Source organism: Schistocerca piceifrons, chromosome 1 (genome assembly GCF_021461385.2).
Source record: "Schistocerca piceifrons isolate TAMUIC-IGC-003096 chromosome 1, iqSchPice1.1, whole genome shotgun sequence".
Classification (NCBI taxonomy): domain Eukaryota; kingdom Metazoa; phylum Arthropoda; class Insecta; order Orthoptera; family Acrididae; genus Schistocerca; species Schistocerca piceifrons.
The window spans coordinates 540004198-540025885 of NC_060138.1; the positions used below are offsets into that span (position 1 = coordinate 540004198).

At 38.9% G+C, this 21688-nt stretch overlaps 1 protein-coding gene across 1 annotated transcript in view; it reads right to left on the reverse strand.

The window, feature by feature from the left end:
* LOC124799463 (CAD protein-like) overlaps positions 1-21688 on the reverse strand; it is a 61097-nt gene that overhangs the window by 13270 nt on the left and 26139 nt on the right. The window contains exons 6-10 of the mRNA XM_047262926.1: positions 20363-20578; positions 20015-20213; positions 9591-9913; positions 8733-8874; positions 8574-8644 (exon numbers count right to left, since the gene is read on the reverse strand). Of these exons, the coding sequence (XP_047118882.1) occupies positions 8574-8644; positions 8733-8874; positions 9591-9913; positions 20015-20213; positions 20363-20578 (951 nt within the window). The remainder of the gene's footprint in view (positions 1-8573; positions 8645-8732; positions 8875-9590; positions 9914-20014; positions 20214-20362; positions 20579-21688) is intronic.

Sequence of the window (21688 nt, forward strand, 5' to 3'; positions counted from 1 at the left end):
GAGCTAGTTGCCATATAAACTTTTACTACTTTGGTAGGTGTGGGCTTCGTGTCTATCTTTGCTACAATAATGCATTCACTATACCCCCCACGAACCATGGACCTTGCCGTTGGTGGGGAGGCTTGCGTGCCTCAGCGATACAGATAGCCGTATCGTAGGTACAACCACAACGGAGGGGTATCTGTTGAGAGGCCAGACAAACGTGTGGTTCCTGAAGAGGGGCAGCAGCCTTTTCAGTAGTTGCAAGGGCAACAGTCTGGATGATTGACTGATCTGGCCTTGTAACAATAACCAAAACGGCCTTGCTGTGCTGGTACTGCGAACGGCTGAAAGCAAGGGGAAACTACGCCCGTAATTTTTCCCGAGGGCATGCAGCTTTACTGTATGATTAAAATGATGATGGCGTCCTCTTGGGTAAAATATTCCGGAGGTAAAATAGTCCCCCATTCGGATCTCCGGGCGGGGACTACTCAAGAGGATGTCGTTATCAGGAGAAAGAAAACTGGCGTTCTACGGATCGGAGCGTGGAATGTCAGATCCCTTAATCGGGCAGGTAGGTTAGAAAATTTAAAAAGGGAAATGGATAGGTTGAAGTTAGATATTGAGGGAATTAGTGAAGTTCGGTGGCAGGAGGAACAAGACTTCTGGTCAGGTGACTACAGGGTTATAAACACAAAGTCAAATAGGGGTAATGCAGGAGTAGGTTTAATAATGAATAGGAAAATAGGAATGCGGGTAAGCTACTACAAACAGCATAGTTAACGCATTATTGTGGCCAAGATAGATACGAAGCCCACACCTACTACAGTAGTACAAGTTTATATGCCAACTAGCTCTGCAGATCACGAAGAAATTGAAGAAATGTATGATGAAATAAAAGAAATTATTCAGATAGTGAAGGGAGACGAAAATTTAATAGTCATGGGTGACTGGAATTCGAGTGTAGGAAAAGGGAGAGAAGGAAACATAGTAGGTGAATATGGATTGGGGCTAAGAAATGAAAGAGGAAGCCGCCTGATAGAATTTTGCACAGAGCACAACTTAATCATAGCTAACACTTGGTTTAAGAATCATGATAGAAGGTTGTATACATGGAAGAACCCTGGAGATACTAAAAGGTATCAGTAGGATTATATAATGGTAAGACAGAGATTTAGGAACCAGGTTTTAAATTGTAAGACATTTCCAGGGGCAGATGTGGACTCTGACCACAATCTATTGGTTATGAACTGTAAATTATAACTGAAGAAACTGCAAAAAGGTGGGAATTTAAGGAGATGGGACCTGGATAAACTGAAAGAACCAGAGGTTGTACAGAATTTCAGGGAGAGCATAAGGGAACAATTGAAAGGAATGGGGGAAAGAAATACAGTAGAAGAAGAATGGGTAGCTCTGAGGGATGAAGTAGTGAAGGCAGCAGATGATCAAGTAGGTAAAAAGAAGAGGGTTAGTAGAAATCCTTGGGTAACAGAAGAAATATTGAATTTAATTGATGAAAGGAGAAAATATAAACATGCAGTAAATGAAGCAGGCAAAAAGGAATACAAACGTCTCAAAAATGAGATCGACAGGAAGTGCAAAATGGCTAAGCAGGGATGGCTAGAGGACAAATGTAAGGATGTAGAGGCTTATCTCACTAGGGGTAAGATAGATACTGCCTACAGGAAAATTAAAGAGACCTTTGGAGATAAGAGAACCACTTGTATTAATATCAAGAGCTCAGATGGAAACCCAGTTCTAACCAAAGAAGGGAAAGCAGAAAGGTGGAAGGAGTATATAGAGGGTCTATACGAGGGCGATGCACTTGAGGACAATATTATGGAACTGGAAGAGGATGTAGATGAAGATGAAATGAGAGATATGATACTGCGTGAAGAGTTTGACAGAGCACTGAAGGACCTGAGTCGAAACAAGGCCCCCGGAGTAGACAACATTCCATTGGAACTACTGACGGCCTTGGGAGAGCCAGTCCTGACAAAACTCTACCATCTGGTGAGCAAGATGTATGAAACAGGCGAAATACCCTCAGACTTCAAGAAGAATATAATAATTCCAATCCCAAAGAAAGCAGGTGTTGACAGATGTGAAAATTACCGAACAATCAGTTTAATAAGCCACAGCTGCAAATTACTAACACGAATTCTTTACAGACGAATGGAAAAACTAGTAGAAGCCGACCTCGGGGAAGATCAGTTTGGATTCCGTAGAAATACTGGAACACGTGAGGCAATACTGACCTTACGACTTATCTTAGAAGAAAGATTAAGGAAAGGCAAACCTACGTTTCTAGCATTTGTAGACTTAAAGAAAGCTTTTGACAATGTTGACTGGAATACTCTCTTTCAAATTCTAAAGGTGGCAGGGGTAAAATACAGGGAGCGAAAGGCTATTTACAACTCGTACAGAAACCAGATGGTAGTTATAAGAGTTGAGGAACATGAAAGGGAAGCAGTGGTTGGGAAGGGAGTAAGACAGGGTTGTAGCCTCTCCCCGATGTTATTCAATCTCTACATTGAGCAAGCAGTAAAGGAAACAAAAGAAAAATTTGGAGTAGGTATTAAAATCCATGGAGAAGAAATAAAAACTTTGAGGTTCGCCGATGACATTGTAATTCTGTCAGAGACAGCAAAGGACTTGGAAGAGCAGTTGAACGGAATGGATGGTGTCTTGAAGGGAGGATATAAGATGAACATCAACAAAAGCAAAACGAGGATAATGGAATGTAGTCGAGTTAAGTCGGGTGATGCTGAGGGTATTAGATTAGGAAATGAGACACTTAAAGTAGTAAAGTAGTTTTGCTATTTGGTGAGCAAAATAACTGATGATGGACGAAGTAGAGAGGATATAAAATGTAGACTGGCAATGGTAAGGAAAGCGTTTCTGAAGAAGAGAAATTTGTTAACATCGAGTATAGATTTAAGTGTCAGGAAGTTATTTCTGAAAGTATTTGTATGGAGTGTAGCCATGTATGGAAGTGAAACATGGACGGTAAATAGTTTGGACAAGAAGAGAATGGAAGCTTTTGAAATGTGGTGCTACAGAAGAATGCTGAAGATTAGATGGGTAGATCACATAACTAATGAGGAAGTATTGAATAGGATTGGGGAGAAGAGAGGTTTGTGGCACAACTTGACCAGAAGAAGGGATCGGTTGGTAGGACATGTTCTGAGGCATCAAGGGATCACCAATTTAGTATTGGAGGGCAGCGTGGAGGGTAAAAATCGTAGGGGGAGACCAAGAGATGAATACACTAAGCAGATTCAGAAGGATGTAGGTTGCAGTAGGTATTGGGAGATGAAGAAGCTTGCACAGGATAGAGTAGCATGGAGAGCTGCATCAAACCAGTCTCAGGACTGAAGACCACAACAACAACAACAACATGCTGTATGTAGTAGCTTACCCACACTCTTATTTTTTTATTCATTATTATACCTACTCCTGCAGTAACCCTATTTGATTTTGTATTTATAACCCTGTACTCACCTGACCAGAAGTCTTGTTCCTCCTCCCACCAAACGTCACTAATTCCCGCTATGTTTAGTTTTAACCTACCCATTTCCCTTTTTAAATTTTCTAACCTGCCTTCCCGATTAAGGGATCTGATATTCCATGCTCTGATATGTGGAACACAAGTTTTCTTTCTCCTGATAATGATGTCCTCCTGAGTAGTCCCCACCTGCAGGTCCAAATGGGGGACTATTTTACCTCCGGAGTATTTTACCCAAGAGGATGCCATCATCATTTAATCATTGTAAAGCTGCTTGCCACCAGGAAAAATTACGGCTGTAGTTTCCCCTTGCTTTCAGCCATTTGCAGTACCAGCACAGCAAGGCATTTTGGTTAACGTTACAAGGCCAGATCAGTGAATTATCCAGACTGTTGCCCTTGCAACTACTGAAAAGGCTGCTGCCCCTCTTCAGTAACCACACATTTGTCTGGCTTCTCAACAGATACCCCTCCGTTGTGGTTGCATCCACGGTACGGCTATCTGTATTGCTGAGGCACTCAAGCTTCCCCACCAATGGCAAGGTCCATGGTTCATGGGGCGAGATTCCATCTTACAGTTTAAAATTGCTGAATGTTGACCTACGATAAAAAGATATATTTTTGATGCCTATTTATTATCGCAGGCATTTAAAATGGCATATTAGGTATTGATATTTATCATCAGCTTTACCTTATGATTGATTTCAAAAGCAAGAGATTAACTGATAACTCTCAGTTGAACATGAAAGGGAATATGTCATGAATTGAAGCCACTGAGAGTTAATTGCTTTCATATTAACTACAAATTTTCTAAAATTTTAAAGAAGTTTTGAGAGCTGGGAAACTACATGTCATGCAAAACAATTTAAGCATGGTAAGTACCAAATTTTAGCATCTACTGGCCCTTGAATCTGCTGCAGCTCTCTCACATTAGAGCTAAACAAATTGCATATTGCAAAGAACAGAATATGACTGTTTCTATATATTGTTACAAAACCAGATAGTCACTGTGTTCATGGAAATAATCATCAAACCACTATCCAGTTCCAAGAATAGATGATGGCAACTTAATCCTTCATGGGAAGAAAACATGTTCCAAGATAGACCTCTGGAAAGTTTATTATTAAATCCCACGAAAAGAAGACAACAAACAGAAAACAGTAATTGTCACTTCATTTGATCTATACAAATTTAACTCTGTGCCATTGGATTTTAAGGATGCAATTCACCACTTTTCAAAGAAAAGAATTAGATTGTTCAGAATATAAGGTTACTGTGATATGTAACCACTCCAGAAGGGAAGAAACCAGGCTTGGAGACTGTACTATATGCAGGGCTGGTCTCTTGGGTATTCAGCCACCACACTCACAGATGTGCTTTGCATCCCAGGTATGGTCCCAGCTTTACCTCTGGAGGTTGTTTGTCAACAGAAGATTCACTGCACTGTTTACTGCCAAGTCTCCTGAAGCCACCCACGGCATCTGTAGACACAAGCCATGCCAGTACGTGGCACGCAGGTCATGGTAAATAGTGCTGCAGTCGCAGGTGCCTATTTGCATCCACACAGCCACATGTCCACATGACACCATGCATGTATTCCTCTGCTGATGGGTATGTAAATTGATACTCAGTCCCTTGTCAGCCAGTCCTCCTCTGGGCAACAGACCAACTGCCAGCCACTCTTTAGTCTATGCTTTGGACCACGACACCTGTCATCGCTGCTACCCATCAGACAGTGCTGTGTCATAACTTTGCTGGGATCACCGGCTGCTGAATGTCCATCCGCCACTGCCCCCCCACCCCCCCTCAGCTGGACCTATGTGTCAGCAGTCCACAAGCTCAGAGCCCTGTGGTATAGTGCTGTTTATCACCCATTGTACCTCCCGGATCACCACCCCTACTGACGATTGTAGACTTTGACATGGTGGGCCTCTGCTATACATCGTCAAGATGGACTTTTAAGTTTTACACAAATGTGGAGTTTCATGTCCTGAGCTGTACTGAGTTTAGTTCAAGGTTCATAAATAAAGAATTATTATTGTAACTTGTCAATTAAATAACTACCACCCACACCATTGGCAAAGGTTGTACCAGTGGCAACAAGGACAATAGTTTCATGGTGTAGTACTGCTCTGCTGGTAACCCTGCCTTCCACATTGTTGCCTGTGGTGGACAGTTGCTATTGTTCTATGTGGGCATAGCATGTCTCTTCCAGTAGGACGAAATTTTGTGTGTTCATTGATTGATTACATATTGTGTGGTGTTGTTTTGTTCCAGTCTGCTCTGGTGGCTGCTCAGTGCCTCCTCTTTTAAGTGCAGCAATTCTCTGAGACGGTTATGCTATCTGTCTTAAGAAGGGAGGAGTGTAGTCTATGCAGGACAGGGCCCCTGGTTATTTAGCCACCACATTCAATGTATGAGCTTTGCGGGCCAGGTATGCCCATAGTTTACTTTTGCAGATTGTTTGTCAACGGAAGATTCACTAGTCTGTTTACTGCCAAGCCTTCTGCAGCAATCACAATGCCTGCAGGCACAAAGCTCACCAATAGGTGGTGTGCAGGTCATGGTAAGCAATGCTGCAGTCGCATACCCCTAATTGTGACCACGTGGCTCATCTGCATTTCTCTGCTAACAGGTACTTAGATCGCCCCTCAGCCTCTCAACAATGAGTTCTGCTCTTGACTATGACTGCGTGCCACCCACGGCTACCCCGACTCATCACCACTACCAATGATCCTGGACTTTGTCATAGTGGGCGTCCACTAAACATCATCAGAGAGGCTTACCTGTTGTATTCAAATGTGGTCTTCATGCTCTGAAGTTGCACTGAGTTTAATTCAAGGTTAATAAACAAAGAGTTGTTAATGTAATGTGTGCATTCAATTATTACTAGTTGCACTATTCAGTTAAGGTCATAAGAGGAATGGAAACAGTCACTGTAAAGACAACTTGTCCAGAAACTGAGAAAGAAATTCTAATATTTCTCTGTACACTCAACATCTTTTGCCATCTTCTAGAACATATTGCATAAAACTACGCTCTGCTAATTATGAAAGGAAGACAAACTGGACTGCAGAAGAAATAGAGCAGTTTGAAAAATGCAAGGAAATTTTATTCCAAACTTCACTACTAAGTTTCCCTACTGTGAAGCATGCACTTGGGTTTATTGTGGTTGCATAAAATGTTTACAATTGAGCAGCCCTACAGCAGAAGCACTATGGAATTTGGAAGCCTACTGTATTCTTTTCAGAGACGTTATCTCTTGTCCAGAAGAATCACTCAACTTACACCAGAGAACTTCTCACTATTTATTTAGTGAGCAGAAGAACAGTTTTTGTGTATATAGATAATGGTCTATTAACTTTTGTATTCAAACCAATGCAATTCTGTTATCTCCAGTACATTTCACAGCTCACAACAGATTTGCACCATGTATCTCTCAAAAAAAAAAAAAAAAAAGAAAAAAAAAATTATCAAGTAGCAGCATTTCACTGAAATTCAAACAATTTACTACTACTGAGGGATTAAAATGTGGTTTGACATTTCAGTTGAAACCATTAGTTCGCATGTATCCAAATAATTTATGATCATAGTTCTTAAGTATTATTACAAAATGGCTCATCCTGGTATGACAGTTGCCAATAAAGCTAATATTCTTAAAATCTGTCAGGCCAAACTTGTAGCAGTATGTGCAACAATTGATTGTGGCACATACAGATTCTCCAAGAGAAAATTACATGTCATACTAAATGACCTTTGGGTTGGTTGGTTTTGGGGGAAGGAGACCAGACAGCGAGGGCATCGGTCTCATCGGATTAGGGAAGGAAGTCGGCCGTGCCCTTTGAAAGGAACCATCCCGGCATTTGCCTAGAGCGATTGAGGGAAATCACGGAAAACCTAAATCAGGATGGCCAGATGCAGGATTGAACCATCGGCCTCCCGAATGCGAGTCCAGTGTCTAACCACTGCGCCACCTCGCTCGGTGACCTTTGGGGAATTGCTCAATGTTGACACACAATTTCAGATGGTACATGCTGCCCGAGTGGGTCCAGCACCATCTTCCAACGGATTTATTTATTATTTATCTTTCATAGGCAGATTCACTAGCTGGATGAAAGTTGCACCCCATCAAAACATTGAAGCAGAGACAGGAGCAACAGCAGTTTTCAGTTGCTGGAACACTGCAGCAGGTAGCATACACGCAGTTTCAGGCTACTATGTTCCAAGCTTGGGCGAAGATTTATAAAATGACTAGAATTACTACCGACTATCTCACGCTAATGGAAAACTTAACCATATATTGAAGAGTGCTAGACGAGTCCATTCTGCAGCTAAATGGATTAACTTAATACCTACTATTCTACTTGGCCTGTGTTGCTCCTTCCAGAAAGGAAGCAATTATGCAGTAGCAGAAATTTTGTGTAGTGTTATACATAAGCTACCCGGCACATGTGTTTTTTTTCTAAATTTGAAGAACTTTGTTTGATAGCTCAGTGTACTTTTAAATGTGCCTGTCTGCCACATAAAACCAGCTCTATGAGGAGAGTATACCCTAATTCGGACTGTTTTTATTCCCCCTGGGGTTGCCCAGTGGTTGAACTAAACTGTCTAAGAAGCTCTAAAATGTGATTTTTCTAACTTAAAATGCCACCTGAAATTTTCGATCCTCCTGCTTTGCTTCCTAATTAATGTTAATGCTTTAAATTTGTTACTGGTGTAGTAGCTCCTGATGTGTTGCATTGAACATGATTTTTAAAAATAAGAGAAAACATTTGCAGAAAACCAATCAATAATCTTCCTCTATCACTGTTGGGATTTACTATGACATGTCATATGCAAAAGAACTAATCCTACTTTATGTGTACTGAACTGAAGATCGTTAACATACATGAGAAGCAACACCTTCAAAATTTTCTACACGGTCAATATGAACATATATGTAACAAAATGATCTAATTCTGCGAAGTTAGATTATTAAACAATAGCAACATATAGAAAAAAAAAACACATTTCCCTTCAGCACCAACAATGAGGCCTTTGCAAGGATTAGTTCAGAAATAATTTTTGTTGTACTTTTAGTAACTTACAGAAACGGCTCCTGGTTCTGGATGCCTCAAGATAACAACATCTGCATATCCAGCCATCACCTGAACCGAATCTGGTGAATATAAAACAAATTACTCAGTTTATTAAGATGATTAACTTTTGAGCAAGTTAATGAGAGCCATTACAAATAAAAAGCTTACCCTCCAGTGTTTCACCCTTTTTAACAGATGAAGAACTCTCGTCCATATAGATTACTCTTCCACCAAGCCTCTGCATTGCAGCTGAAAAGCTGCAACTAGTTCGTGTACTCACTTCATAGAAAACGGAAGCCATTACTTTCCCCTGAAATTAACAAAAACAAAAATGTACATGGTTGCGAAGAACATTCAAAAAGTAAGATCTGACTAGCCACAGAAAGAATATATCTGCAGTAATAATGCTCCAGTAATTGTTCTCTGATACATAAAAACATCTTTCAACACATCTGCCCACATTGTTTTGGCATTTGTAAGCTCACTATGCATACACCACCACCAGAGGCCTCTGCATGATTATTTCATGTAGCAAGTCATTTGGATACAATTGGAATGATGTAAGAGTTCCCGACTGTGGAGTGAAGTTTATGCTGTTTTTCACTTAACAACTTTCACCATTTTTTATAAAACTTGTTTGTTGTTCTGAAGTTACATTTACAAACCCACTGCAGTTACAGACATTTAATAACTTATTGACCTCCTGTTATTTGGTAGTGAAATGAGTTAATGAGTATCATTCACCAAAGTTGGTTTAATAAGTGTTCTGGTTGATAGCATTTTACAAGAAATCAAACGCTATGGACTAAAAGTTGAGGTAAATATGAAAGAATCCTATTAATGGTATATTATTATGGATATATAAATTAAAACTACTTACTTTTGTGTGAACAATTTAGGAACTCTTCCAGACACACTGTATCATGTACTGATAATATTTATACAAGAAAGGAAAAAAAAAAAAGTATGCAACATGTGGAGCTAACATTACTATGCATGTAATTTGTTCCCAAAAATGGAAGTTACCCGTAATACGTGATCCAACTGCCTCTCCTTTTGCACGAACACTCTTAGTGTTTGTGCAAGATTGAATATTTCATTCAGCTGGTCCTTAGTGAACATACTGACAGAAAGAACATGTTGACCAGTGAGCCCATGGCTGAATGATGAAGACTGTGCAGGAACCACACTGGGGAGATTGGGAATGCTGTCACTCTTGTATCGCAACAAGGGCAATGGAGAAATGCTTCGCTGTGGTGCTGCAATTGGAGCAAGTCCATCGTGGGCAGCAGGAAAACCAGTCTGTTGTTTTGATGAAGCCATGTCTGATATCAACTTAGAATATTTTTCTGAAAAATAAAAGGAAGAAATTTATTTCATCACCAACTGTACTTGGCCACACATTGCTGTGGCTCTGCCTAGTTCAATGAAAAAGCAAGAAAACAGAAAGCAGACGTTTATAATATGTATGGGCATTTGATATATGAGGTGTGTGAGAAAAGTAATGAGACTAACAACACTGTGAATGATCTTGCAGTGCTGTGTTGCTCTATTTGTGTAGACTGGTACGTTGATCCCTTCCCAAAGTGCAGTCTGAGTTTCAGCATCATACAGCCATCATGTGATTTCTGACAGTAGCATCAGTGAACATGTTTTCTTATTGTGTATTACGAAAATGGAACAGCGGAATTTAAAACAACATTAAAACTTCAAGTTTTATGTTAAATTTGGGATACCTGTAAGTTTGACCTTTGAAAATTTGAAAGAGGCCTATGGGAATATTCTTTATCAACAGCACAAGTTATCCACAGGTACAAATCATTTTTGGAAGGCTGAGAACTTGCTGATGACTAACTTCGCTCAGGGAGACCAACTTCGAAAACCAACAAAAGTGTCAAATGTGCATGTGCTTTCGTGAATTTGTTACTCCAGGGCAAACTTTTAACCAAGTGTTTTACAGAGTTGTCCTTCAAATACTTAGGAAAAGGGTGAACTGAGTGACACCAGACATCGCAGGCAAGTGGATGCTGAATCATGACAACAGCCCATGCCACACGGCCACTTCCCTCACAATTTTTTTAGCTCAAAAAGCATTCCTGTTATCCACAGCACCCCCCCCCCCCCCTCCTAAAGTCCTTATGATGCTTTTTTTCCACAAAATTGAAAAATATCTTAAAATTATGTCATTTTTGGACTCTGGAGAACATTAAAAAGTGTGACTGACATGTTAAAGCCCTAACAAGTGAAGCCTTTCAGCACTGCTACCAAGACTGGGAACAATGACTCCACTGGGGTGTAGGTACTGAAGGAAACTACTTTGAAGGGGACAATATTGTCGTTCAAAGAAGGGGGGCGGGATTTTAGTATATACAAAGAATCAGTCTCATTACTTTCCTCAAAGAAAAAAAATTTACACACACACACACACAGGTTTATTCACAAAGATATGTAAATATTTTAATATGTTATTCTACAAGTAAAACTCAAGAAAAAAGTTCATATAAACATAGTTCCGCAAATGTTTAGCTACAGAGTTACAGCTACTGAAGATTTTGCCTGAAATTCAGCAACTTCACTACTATGAAGCCATAGCAAAACTGTACAAGGTTAAAGTAAAGCAAGACCTCCATTTATTTTGTTGTTACTGATCCGGTGAATCTAATAAAATATGTCCTAGATGTGTATCTGCAGTAGTTTTTCAGAACATCCAGAGACGCCAAGACGTAATTTCATAAAATTTTTACCTTATTAACTACTTAGCCCAATTTGTTTTTTTAAATTCCAGACAATTGCACAAAGTTTTCAACAGAAGTTGGAAAAATTATGGCAATAATGTTAACTGAAACTGTATGAATGTGTCAGATAATCTGCTTTTATTAATACCATAGCATACGTGAATTCATCATGTTAAACCAGAAAAAGAAAGTTCAGGAAGTTTTACAGTGTACATACAGTTTCACAATACATTCACAATAAATGTTTAAAAATGTCTCCACCAAGTGCAATACATTTAGTTGTATGTTTATGAAGAGATTTTGTTGCTCGTTTCAGTTTCACAGGGTTGTTTTTAATTTCGTTGATTACATTCATAATGTGAGCAAGTAATGCCTCAGCTGCATTGACTTTGTCCTCATAAACTATGTCTTTCATCCATCCCCATACACAAAAGTTAATTGGCATTAAATTGGGCTATGTGGGTGTCCACAGATGTGTAGCACCACAAACAATCCGTTTCTGGGGAAAATGGTCATTTAAATGTGTAGTAACTGCGTTGGTGAAATGTGGATGTGCATCGTCATGTTGAAAATACATTTACAATCTCATAGCAAGTGGAATATCTTCAAGCAAGCAGGGCATTTCTTCAGAATTGTAAGTACATCTTGCTAGTTAGACACCCTGGGAAAATGAATGGTCCAATAAAGTGTGTGTTGATTATATCACACCACACATTTATGCTAAATCGCTGCTGGAAATTGCATTGCACTGTTGCAAGTGGGTTTGCTTCAGACCATACGTGTTTGTTATGTAAATTGTTTATACCATCTCAAGTAAACTGTGCCTTATCAGTAAATAAAATGTATTTTTGTAACTGCCGATGAGTATTTAACCAGTTGCACAACTCCAAGTAAAGGGTAGGGTCTCCTGGATGTAAATGATGAACTTTTTGTTTATGGTAAGGATACAGATTATTGTACTTCAGTGTATGCCATACCTTAGATTGTGAAATGCCTATTTGTTGAGAGAGACATCAGTTACTGGTACCTGGGCTATGTTGAGCAGCACCCATAATATCATCATCACCACCACCACCACGTATCAAGTGCTCGTACTAATTATAAACTCTAGGTAGAAAACCTGTCTCCCCTAAAGTTCAAAATACTCCGCTAATGGTTTGTGCATTCAGAAACCTCTGAGTTGGATAATGTACATGACATTTGTTAACTGCACCCACAGCATTACTGTCACATTTGCCATAAACAAACACCATACCAGCATATTCCTCTGTGATAAATTTGAAAGGCATCCCTATTTCATAAACATTCTACTAACTACAACAATTCCTATGTGGTTTCACTTAAATAAGCTGTTGTTTTTATGTTCTTTCACTGAATGATACAGAAAAATAACTTTTTTTCAAGAGTTAGGTAATGACAAACAACTCTAACAGTTGCCAACAATGACATAAATGTTTCTACATTCTTAATGGAAAGTCAAAAATATTTGCTTTTATAAAATCTTTGCTTCTCCAGATGCTCTGGAAAACTACTAGAGATACACATCTAGGACATGTTTTATTAGATTCACTGGTTCAATAACAACAAAATAAATGGTGATCATGCTTTACTTTAACCTCACGCAGCTTTGCAATGTCTTCCTATTTTAAATAAATAAGTTAAAAGCTTTTCAAGAATTTTGCTAACAACATTTCCCTATTACGTATTTTATACATAGGGTGGTCAGAAACAGTCTGAAATGTTTGTGAGGCTGTTTAAGGTAGGTTGCTCTTAGAAATAATTGTTAAGAAAAAATTCAACACACTTTGCCAATCCAAGTTAATTAATGTTGAAGTTAGCCAATCAGATCATTGAAATTGCAAATTCAAATGGCCCGCCAAAACTGGTGTCACCAAACACATGCTTCATTTGGTTTTCTCAAACCAAGCAAGAGAGTGATACAAAAATCAGACGTGGGACAGCAGTAAAGATCGAACCCAAGCCAATGTCATCTACGCTATGAGAACAACTGACACACTAACTGTATATAGTTGGTCACTTAATTTGCATGCACAATGGCCTGATTACTAACTTCAATGCTAATTAACTTGGTAACAGTGCCACATACTTAGATTTTTTTCTTCAGTGTAACCTACTCTGCAACACCATTACAAGCTGTTCAGACTCTTTCTGACCACCCTGTATACACAGGTTGGACCATTTTAATCCATGGAGGAGAATAACTAAGGATGGAGATGAGATAACAGCAAAATGTTTTAGATAAAAGTTTTAAGTGGCAAAGAGGGTCACACATTGCTACTAGCAGCCATGACTTTGAAGGTTATTTTCTAGGTGATTTGAAGGTTAAAGTGTTGCCGCCCCCCCCCCCCCCCCCATGCAAACCCTAATACTTGAATATTTGATTCAAGATTTGTAAACACTGGCAAATTTCACATATAAAATGATACATTATTGAAGGTCATGGCTAGGTCAAATAAGCAAATAGGTTTTTCATTCTAATAAGGATTAACTTACAATAGAGGAGGGATGCAGCAAAATACAACATTAGATACAATTTGGAAGAATCACCCTGAGGATAGAGAGGCCAGGAGCCTCATTCAACAACTTTTGAATCAATAATCTACATTTTATTTATGTCTGTTCTGTCTTGAAAAGGCCACAGTAACATTTATATGCTGTGGTGTATTTATTTTTGCCAATAAAACGTGTTATTAATTTGAACTGGAAGTTCAAATCTCTGTTTGCTCTTTCCAAATTTGAGATCAGAAATAGGGGTTTCCATGAAACAAAACTCAACCTTCGACTGACCTTCAATAATTACCTTTAACATAATGGTTATTGGTAATGATATGTGAACCCTTATGCCTCTTTGAATCTGCATCTCAAGACTGTATTTTGTTCTATCCCTCCTCTATTCTGAGTTAATCCCTACTAGAACAAAAAACATATTTGCTTATTTGACACTGACTGAATCTTGCCATGATCTTTAACATATCATTTTACGTACGAAATTTGTTGCCCTTTTTAAATCTTGAATCAAATGTTAGGGATCCCATTTTAAAAGATCATTATAAGCTCCAAATCATCTTGAAAACAAGATTCACAGTCAGGGCCATTAGTAGCAGTGTATGACACTCTTTGTCACCAACAACTTTTATCTGAAATATTTTGCTGTATCTCATCTCTATCCCAATTTATCCCCTATTACAGATTAAAATGGTACACCCTGTATGTATGATATATTCACCTCAAGGTTTATTAAAGTAATATTTAAAAATTTGAAGTAAATTAGTCAGACTTCTTGAGATTTTTGGTAACAAAGTTTTCCATTTATACTCTGAAGAGCCAAAGAAACTGGTACATCTGCCTAATATCATGTACGTCCCCCACAAGCATTCAGAAGTGCCACATCACAATGTGGCATGGACTCAACTAATGTCTGAAGTATTGCTGGAGGGAATTGATACCATGAATCCTGCACGGCTGTCCATATACCTGTAAGAGTACGAGGGGGTGGAGATCTCTTCTGAACAGCACGTTGCAAGGCATTCCAGATATACTCAATAATGTATGTCTGGGGAGTATGGTGGCCAGCAGAAGTATTTGCACTCAGGAGAGTGTTCCTGGAGCCAGTCTGTAGCAATTCTTGATGGGTGAGATGTCGCATTGTCTTGCTGGAATTGCCAAAGTCTGTGAGAATTCAAAATGGACATGAATGCATCCAGATGATCAGACAAGATGATTATGTACGTGTCACCTGTCAGAGTTATGTCTAGACATATCAGAGGTCCCATGTAACTCTAACTGCACACACTCCACACCATTATAGAACCTCCACAAGCTTGAACAGTCCCCTTGCTGACGTGTAGGGTCTATGGGTTCACAAGGTTGTCTCCATACCTGTACACATCCATCTAATTTGAAACGAGATTTGTCTGACCAGGCAACATGTTTCCAGTAAACATCAATCCATTGTCAGTGCCGATGGGCCCAGGCGGGGCATAAAGCTTTGTGTCGTGCAGTCATCAAGGGTACACCAGTGGACCTTGGGCTCTGAAAGCCCGTGTCAATGATTTTTCGTTGAAAAGTTTGCACGCTGAAACTTGTTGGTGGCCCAACATTGAAATCTGAAGCAATTTGCAGAATAGTAGCACTTCTGTCACACTGAACGATTCTCTTCAGTCATCACTGGTACTGTTCTTGCAAGATCTTTTTCCAGCAGCAGCGATGTCAGAGATCTAATGTTTTACTGGATTCCTGGTATTCACGTTACACTTGTGAAATGGTCATATGGGAAAATCACCACTTCATCAGTACCTCAGAGATGCTATGACCCATTGCTCATGCATTGACCATATAACTACGTTCAAACTCACTCGAATGTTGATAACCTGTCAATACAGCAGCAGTAACTGATCTAACAACTGCACCAGACACTTGTCTTATATAGGCGTTCTAACCACAGTGCTGTATTCTGCCTGTTTACATATCTCTGTAGTTGAATATGCATGCCTATACCAGTTTCTTTGGTGGTTCAGTGTATACTACATATTTATTTATGTATGATCCACATATAAAAATAGATGTGTAAAAATGCTTGCATTTACCTGCTACGTTGTGTCAAAATTTAAAAACAATAGGTGAAGAACTTTCAGATGCTTAAGATTTTGAACAGACATACATTTACATTTTTATTTAGACAGATTTACAAAATTAGCTAACACTCACATTTAAAGAAATGGTAATGGTTAAGGTGATGAAATCTACAAAGTCCATCCCTTAAAATTAAGAACCATTTGTTACCCTTTTTTATGGAAGTATATTTATGTAACAAAAATATAATCAAAAAATATAATCAATTACTACAGAACATGATTGCTTGCGAAATGCAAAACACACAAAGACAACTTGAGCTAAATGTTTTGATTGAACTTTGGAACTGAGTCCCTTTCTTAACCAGCAAGTTTGCTTGACTGTAAAAGCTCACTGTTATCACTATCACTTCTGCACACAAAAGAACATAATACAAACCAGAATCAGTCATCAAAAGTCACCTTTTCCCTTTTGGTAATGTAAAATGAGGAAATAAGGAATGAGAATGTTATAATTCATGCCTAATGAAACCTTGTGAATAGTGACTTACTTCATTTGGTCATGCTTCACATTTCAGATGTGTACATATACAATGGTCCTAAATGGTACCCTTTCATCTATTCTGACAGTTCACATTCCTTTATTTTGTGATTGGTATGCATAACATTTGCAATTTCTGTTACATATTAAGTTGTCACTGTGAGTAGTTTAACTGATTCTTCCATGTAATAATGATGAAGCTAAAATTGTATGTAAATTTGCTTTTTGCAGAAACAGGGTGAGTGCGAGAATGCGTGCACACACGCACACATGCGTACCTTCGATGACTGCACAATACAGGGCAACACAGGGAACCACCCCAGTGGACTTATTGGAAGTCACTGGGGCAGCTAGGAATTGAGTGGCACAGTGGTTTAAACTGGCTAGAACGTTACAGACAAATTGTTCTCAAATGTTCCTGAAAGTGCTATAATGCTCAGGAAAGTGCTATAATGTTCAGGAATTATTTTAGAATGTTGCAAAGCGATATAGACTATTCTAAAAGGTTCAAGGACATTTCAGAATGTTCTAGAATATTTTAGTGTTCTCTGACATTCCATTATCATACTGTCATGGAGATACATTCCAGCTCAGAAAAATGAATATACAAGTGTCCATGAGATGCATGTGTCAGTATATATTTGGAAATGGTTTACAGCAGATCATGAAAAAGTGATACTGACTGAAATGAAATATATTTCAAGAATATTCTAGAATGTGAAAATTAATGGGAACACCTATAACTAAATATCTCCATTCAAATGCAACTGGTTTCAATGATCCACTGTGCCATCATCAGGCAAATATTGGTCCCATAACTACTTTTCCATATTGCCATGACAGGGAATAATATGGGAAGTTGGTTACAGAAACAGTACTTGCCAATAGAGGAGCCTGATACTGGTGCAGTGGATCACTGACAAAGATCGAATTTGAATAAAGAGCTTTAGACACACAACTGATGGTATTACCATTTAGTGATATACTGACCAGATGTAGTCCCACTTTACATCCAAAATTACAGAGAAAAGAGAAATGTATGAAAATTGTTCTAGAATGTTCTCAAGTGATCTGGAATATTCGCAGAAAACAAACTGAAATGAAGATCAAGCAAAGTGGATATTTCTCAGCTAGTAGTTTATAAAGGGACATGTGTAATCACTTTTAATACAGGTAACACACGAACTACCACCAAACTGTAGCTAGTGAAGTAAACCACCCAGTTCTTACTCAGTTTAAACTGGTTCCCGTCCTTCACTTGTTGCTCCTCCCATTGTTTCCATCCCCATTTGACATCCACCCCCATCCCTCCCCCCGCCATAACAGCCTTCCACTTCTCCCATCACCTTTCTATTCCTTCCTAATTCGCCCATGTTAACATTTTTTAATCTCTCTATGCTTTTATTCTGATGTTAATCCTACATCTCCTTCCTCTATCTTCTTTGTTGTACCTATAAGTATGTGGCCCACAAACACAGAAGTACCAACATATGATTGAACATCGCTTTATTTTTCTACCCACTTCAACACAATTTGTACACTGACATTGGAGTTGCTTTACAGTGTTTAAAAGGATTGTTCCTGCAGCATTATCGAAATTGTTTTATCTCCCGCACAATTTTACAGCTGCCCTTCGACATTTGTTTCATGACCCAACTGATCAGGTCGAAACTGCAAGTGAAATATTTCAAACAATGGAAGATCCAGGATGGAATGTAATAGTATTATGATTGGGAAAGTTGTTGCTCACCATATAGTGGAGATGCTGATTTGCAGATAGGCTTTAATGACTGAAAGCTTTATTTGTGACAGTCTTTTTGTTGTGCCTACCTGCGACTCAGCATCTCCGCTATATGGTGTGCAGCAACTTTCCTTTTCATAATAGCAAAATACTTCAATGTGATAAATTAGGTGGAGCACATTTTCATTAAAAAGATGTTGCATCTCCAAAACGAGTACGAGTATGGGGGATTTAATTGCTAAGAAAGCTAAGTAATTTATTTTCCTTCCAATTGTTACATTGTTTTCGCTATGATGCTGTTTTCTCCATTATCTCATAGCCACTACTGTGTACAAAACCACCTGCACCTAGCTGCAAACAATTCTTTACTGTCACAAAATACACACCTTTGAGTAATTGTGAGCAGAAGTCAGTGGCAGTTCACTTTTACTTTGGCAGAAAACCATATCATCACAGATATTCACAGTTAGAATGTTAATGGAGACCTGGTACTGAACAAAAACTTGGTGAGTCATTAGGTGAGGCACTTATCATGACAACAAGGTCACCCAAACCTGTCTTATCTCCTGCATGGTGGCTGGCCGCACATAGCTGTGACTCTTTCAATGTTGGAATGTGCGGACGCTCTCATCTGAGCTGATCAGTGGATCACAATCAAACATCTTGCTGCAAAACTGGACGTATCTGTCAGTAGTGCTGATACACTCGTCCACCAGCTGGGTGTGCCCCCTTTGAGGTTCGCCGATGACATTGTAATTCTGTCAGAGACAGCAAAGGACTTGGAAGAGCAGTTGAACGGAATGGACAGTGTCTCGAAAGGAGGATATATGATGAACATCAACAAAAGCAAAACGAGGATAATGGGATGTAGTCGAATTAAGTCGGGTGATGCTGAGGGAATTAGATTAGGAAATGAGACACTTAAAGTAGTAGAGGAGTTTTGCTATTTAGGGAGCAAAATAACTGATGATGGTTGAAGTAGAGAGGATATAAAATGTAGACTGGCAATAGCAAGGAAAGTGTTTCTGAAGAAGAGAAATTTGTTAACATCGAGTATAAATTTAAGTGACAGGAAGTCGTTTCTGAAAGTATTTGTATGGAGTGTAGCCATGTATGGAAGTGAAACATGGACGATAAATAGTTTGGACAGGAGGAGAATAGAAGCTTTCGAAATGTGGTGCTACAGAAGAATGCTGAAGATTAGATGGGTAGATCACATAACTAATGAGGAGGTATTGAATAGAATTGGGGAGAAGCGGAGTTTGTGGCACAACTTGACAAGAAGAAGGGACCAATTGGTAGGACATGTTCTGAGGCATCAAGGGATCACAAATTTAGCATTGGAGGCCAGCGTGGAGGGTAAAAATCGTAGAGGGATACCAAGAGATGAATACTCTAAGCAGATTCAGAAGGATGTATGTTGCAGTAAGTACTGGGAGATGAGGAAACTTGCACAGGATAGGGTAGCATGGAGAGCAGCATCAAACCAGGCTCAGGACTGAAGACAACAACAACAACAACAACAACAACAACAACAACAACAGCCAAAATATTTGGAAGTAATACATGAATTGGAATCCTGAATAAAACCAACATGTTTTCAGAAAAACATGTGTTGCATTACTTATTGAATGCCCCTCATAACTTATTACCACTATGCCAGACAAGTCGTCAGGCCATATACATTTAGTGCTACCTTCATGAAGCTGGGGGAGGGCAACTAGTTACTGCTGTTTCTAGTGAATTTTAAGTTTTAGAGACAAAATTCTAGGTCTGTTTTCTATACCAAAGAGGGATAAAATAATGCAAACCAAAGATAGCATTTTTGACAATGTACTTACCAAATGCTAGCTTGTTCTCACCATCAGAAAAATCAGCTAGTTTGAATGTCTCTGGTGCAAAACGCACACAATTTTCAGCTGAGGTAATATAGTCATCCAAACTAGATGGAGGCCTGCTGAGCTCAAGGATTGTGGGAACGGGATGTTTCTTTGTCTGCCACTCTCTCACATCTTGCCCATAGCCAGGTGGGACTAGTACCTGCAATGTAACACCATCCTGAGATACTAATATTCTGTTGTGGCACATTACTTCATCTTGTTATTTGCATTAATTTTGAACAACAAGATAATAAACACAAACTGATGTTTTGAAATATTATCTTTTCACTGTTGTTTTAATCAAAGTACCTGGCCATCCACATAGGCAACTTCACCCCGAAGTACCACCCTGTGCACAGAGCCTCTCATTTTCATTCCAACAAATGGTGTCCATTTAGACTTTGTGTATGCCATTGCCTCAGGCACGATCCATTCATCTGTCATGTCCACTTCTACATAAGTATTTGGCTGTTCAGGAAGATTGAAGATGCGGCGTGGGTTCCGATGAAATTTGTCAATAAGGTCCTGAAAAATTTCAGTACTTAAAAATAGAGGAAACATTGTCTCATAAATACACAGCTGTAATCATACAATTACCTCAAAAATTGTACAGTTCTTAATTAGGAAATGCAAGTAAGTGTGTGATTGGAAATATAGCAGTGGTTTGAAGTAATACTTTACTTGATTTTCTCATCTCTTCTTCCATGTTTCCACACATAACAAGCAGGCTACTTATGATGCCACATCAACAAATTAAACCTTAAAATTTTAATGGTTTAGCATGAAGAAACTTCTGTCTGAAGGATGTGGCTAGGCTTTCTTTAATCTGGTAAATACTTATTTTTAGTGAATGAAATGAGCGTATAAAAAGAGAACATTGTATTTTCTTCATGCCACAGACTAAATGTAAAATCATTAATTTGATCTATATTACAGCAAAATGAGCCAACACGGTTGATGTAACTCAGTTGTAAAGGTAACTGGCTAAGGTCATTATCACTTCACCCCATCACTTTTCACCATATGGGTTTCCAAATTATGCATATTAACAAGAGGTTATACATAGATAAAAAAAATCTACTCACCAAGCGGCAGCAGGAGAACACACACAAAAAGGTTTAACTTTTACAAGCTTTCAGAGTCAGTGGCTCCCTCTTCTGACACAGTTGAAGGGGAAGGAGGAGGGACGAAGGAAAAGGACTGGAGAGGTTTAGGGAAAGGGGTAGAGTTCAGGAAAGTCACCCAGAAACCTGGGTCAGGGGAGACTTATCGGCTGGGTTGAGAAGGAAAGACTGATTCAACCAGTGTAAATAGCATCCACAAGTTAGGAACATTTGAGCATCCAATATTTGACAGGTTCACAGAAACTTTAACAATATTTTATAGGCTTAGACAATTTGAAAAGAATTTCATTCGAGGGAAATACAGTAGAAGCCCGAGATAATGCAGTTGTCAGGAAATATGCTTTACTCTCATATTATAGTGTGCCCCCAGTATATTGAGAGTGATCCTTGTAATGACAAACTACACATGGAAAGTCAGGAAGAACACACAATGCAATATTATACATACTATACTACACTGTTTTTTAATTTAAAGAACATTAGAAGTGAAACATTGCAGAAACTTGCCAAA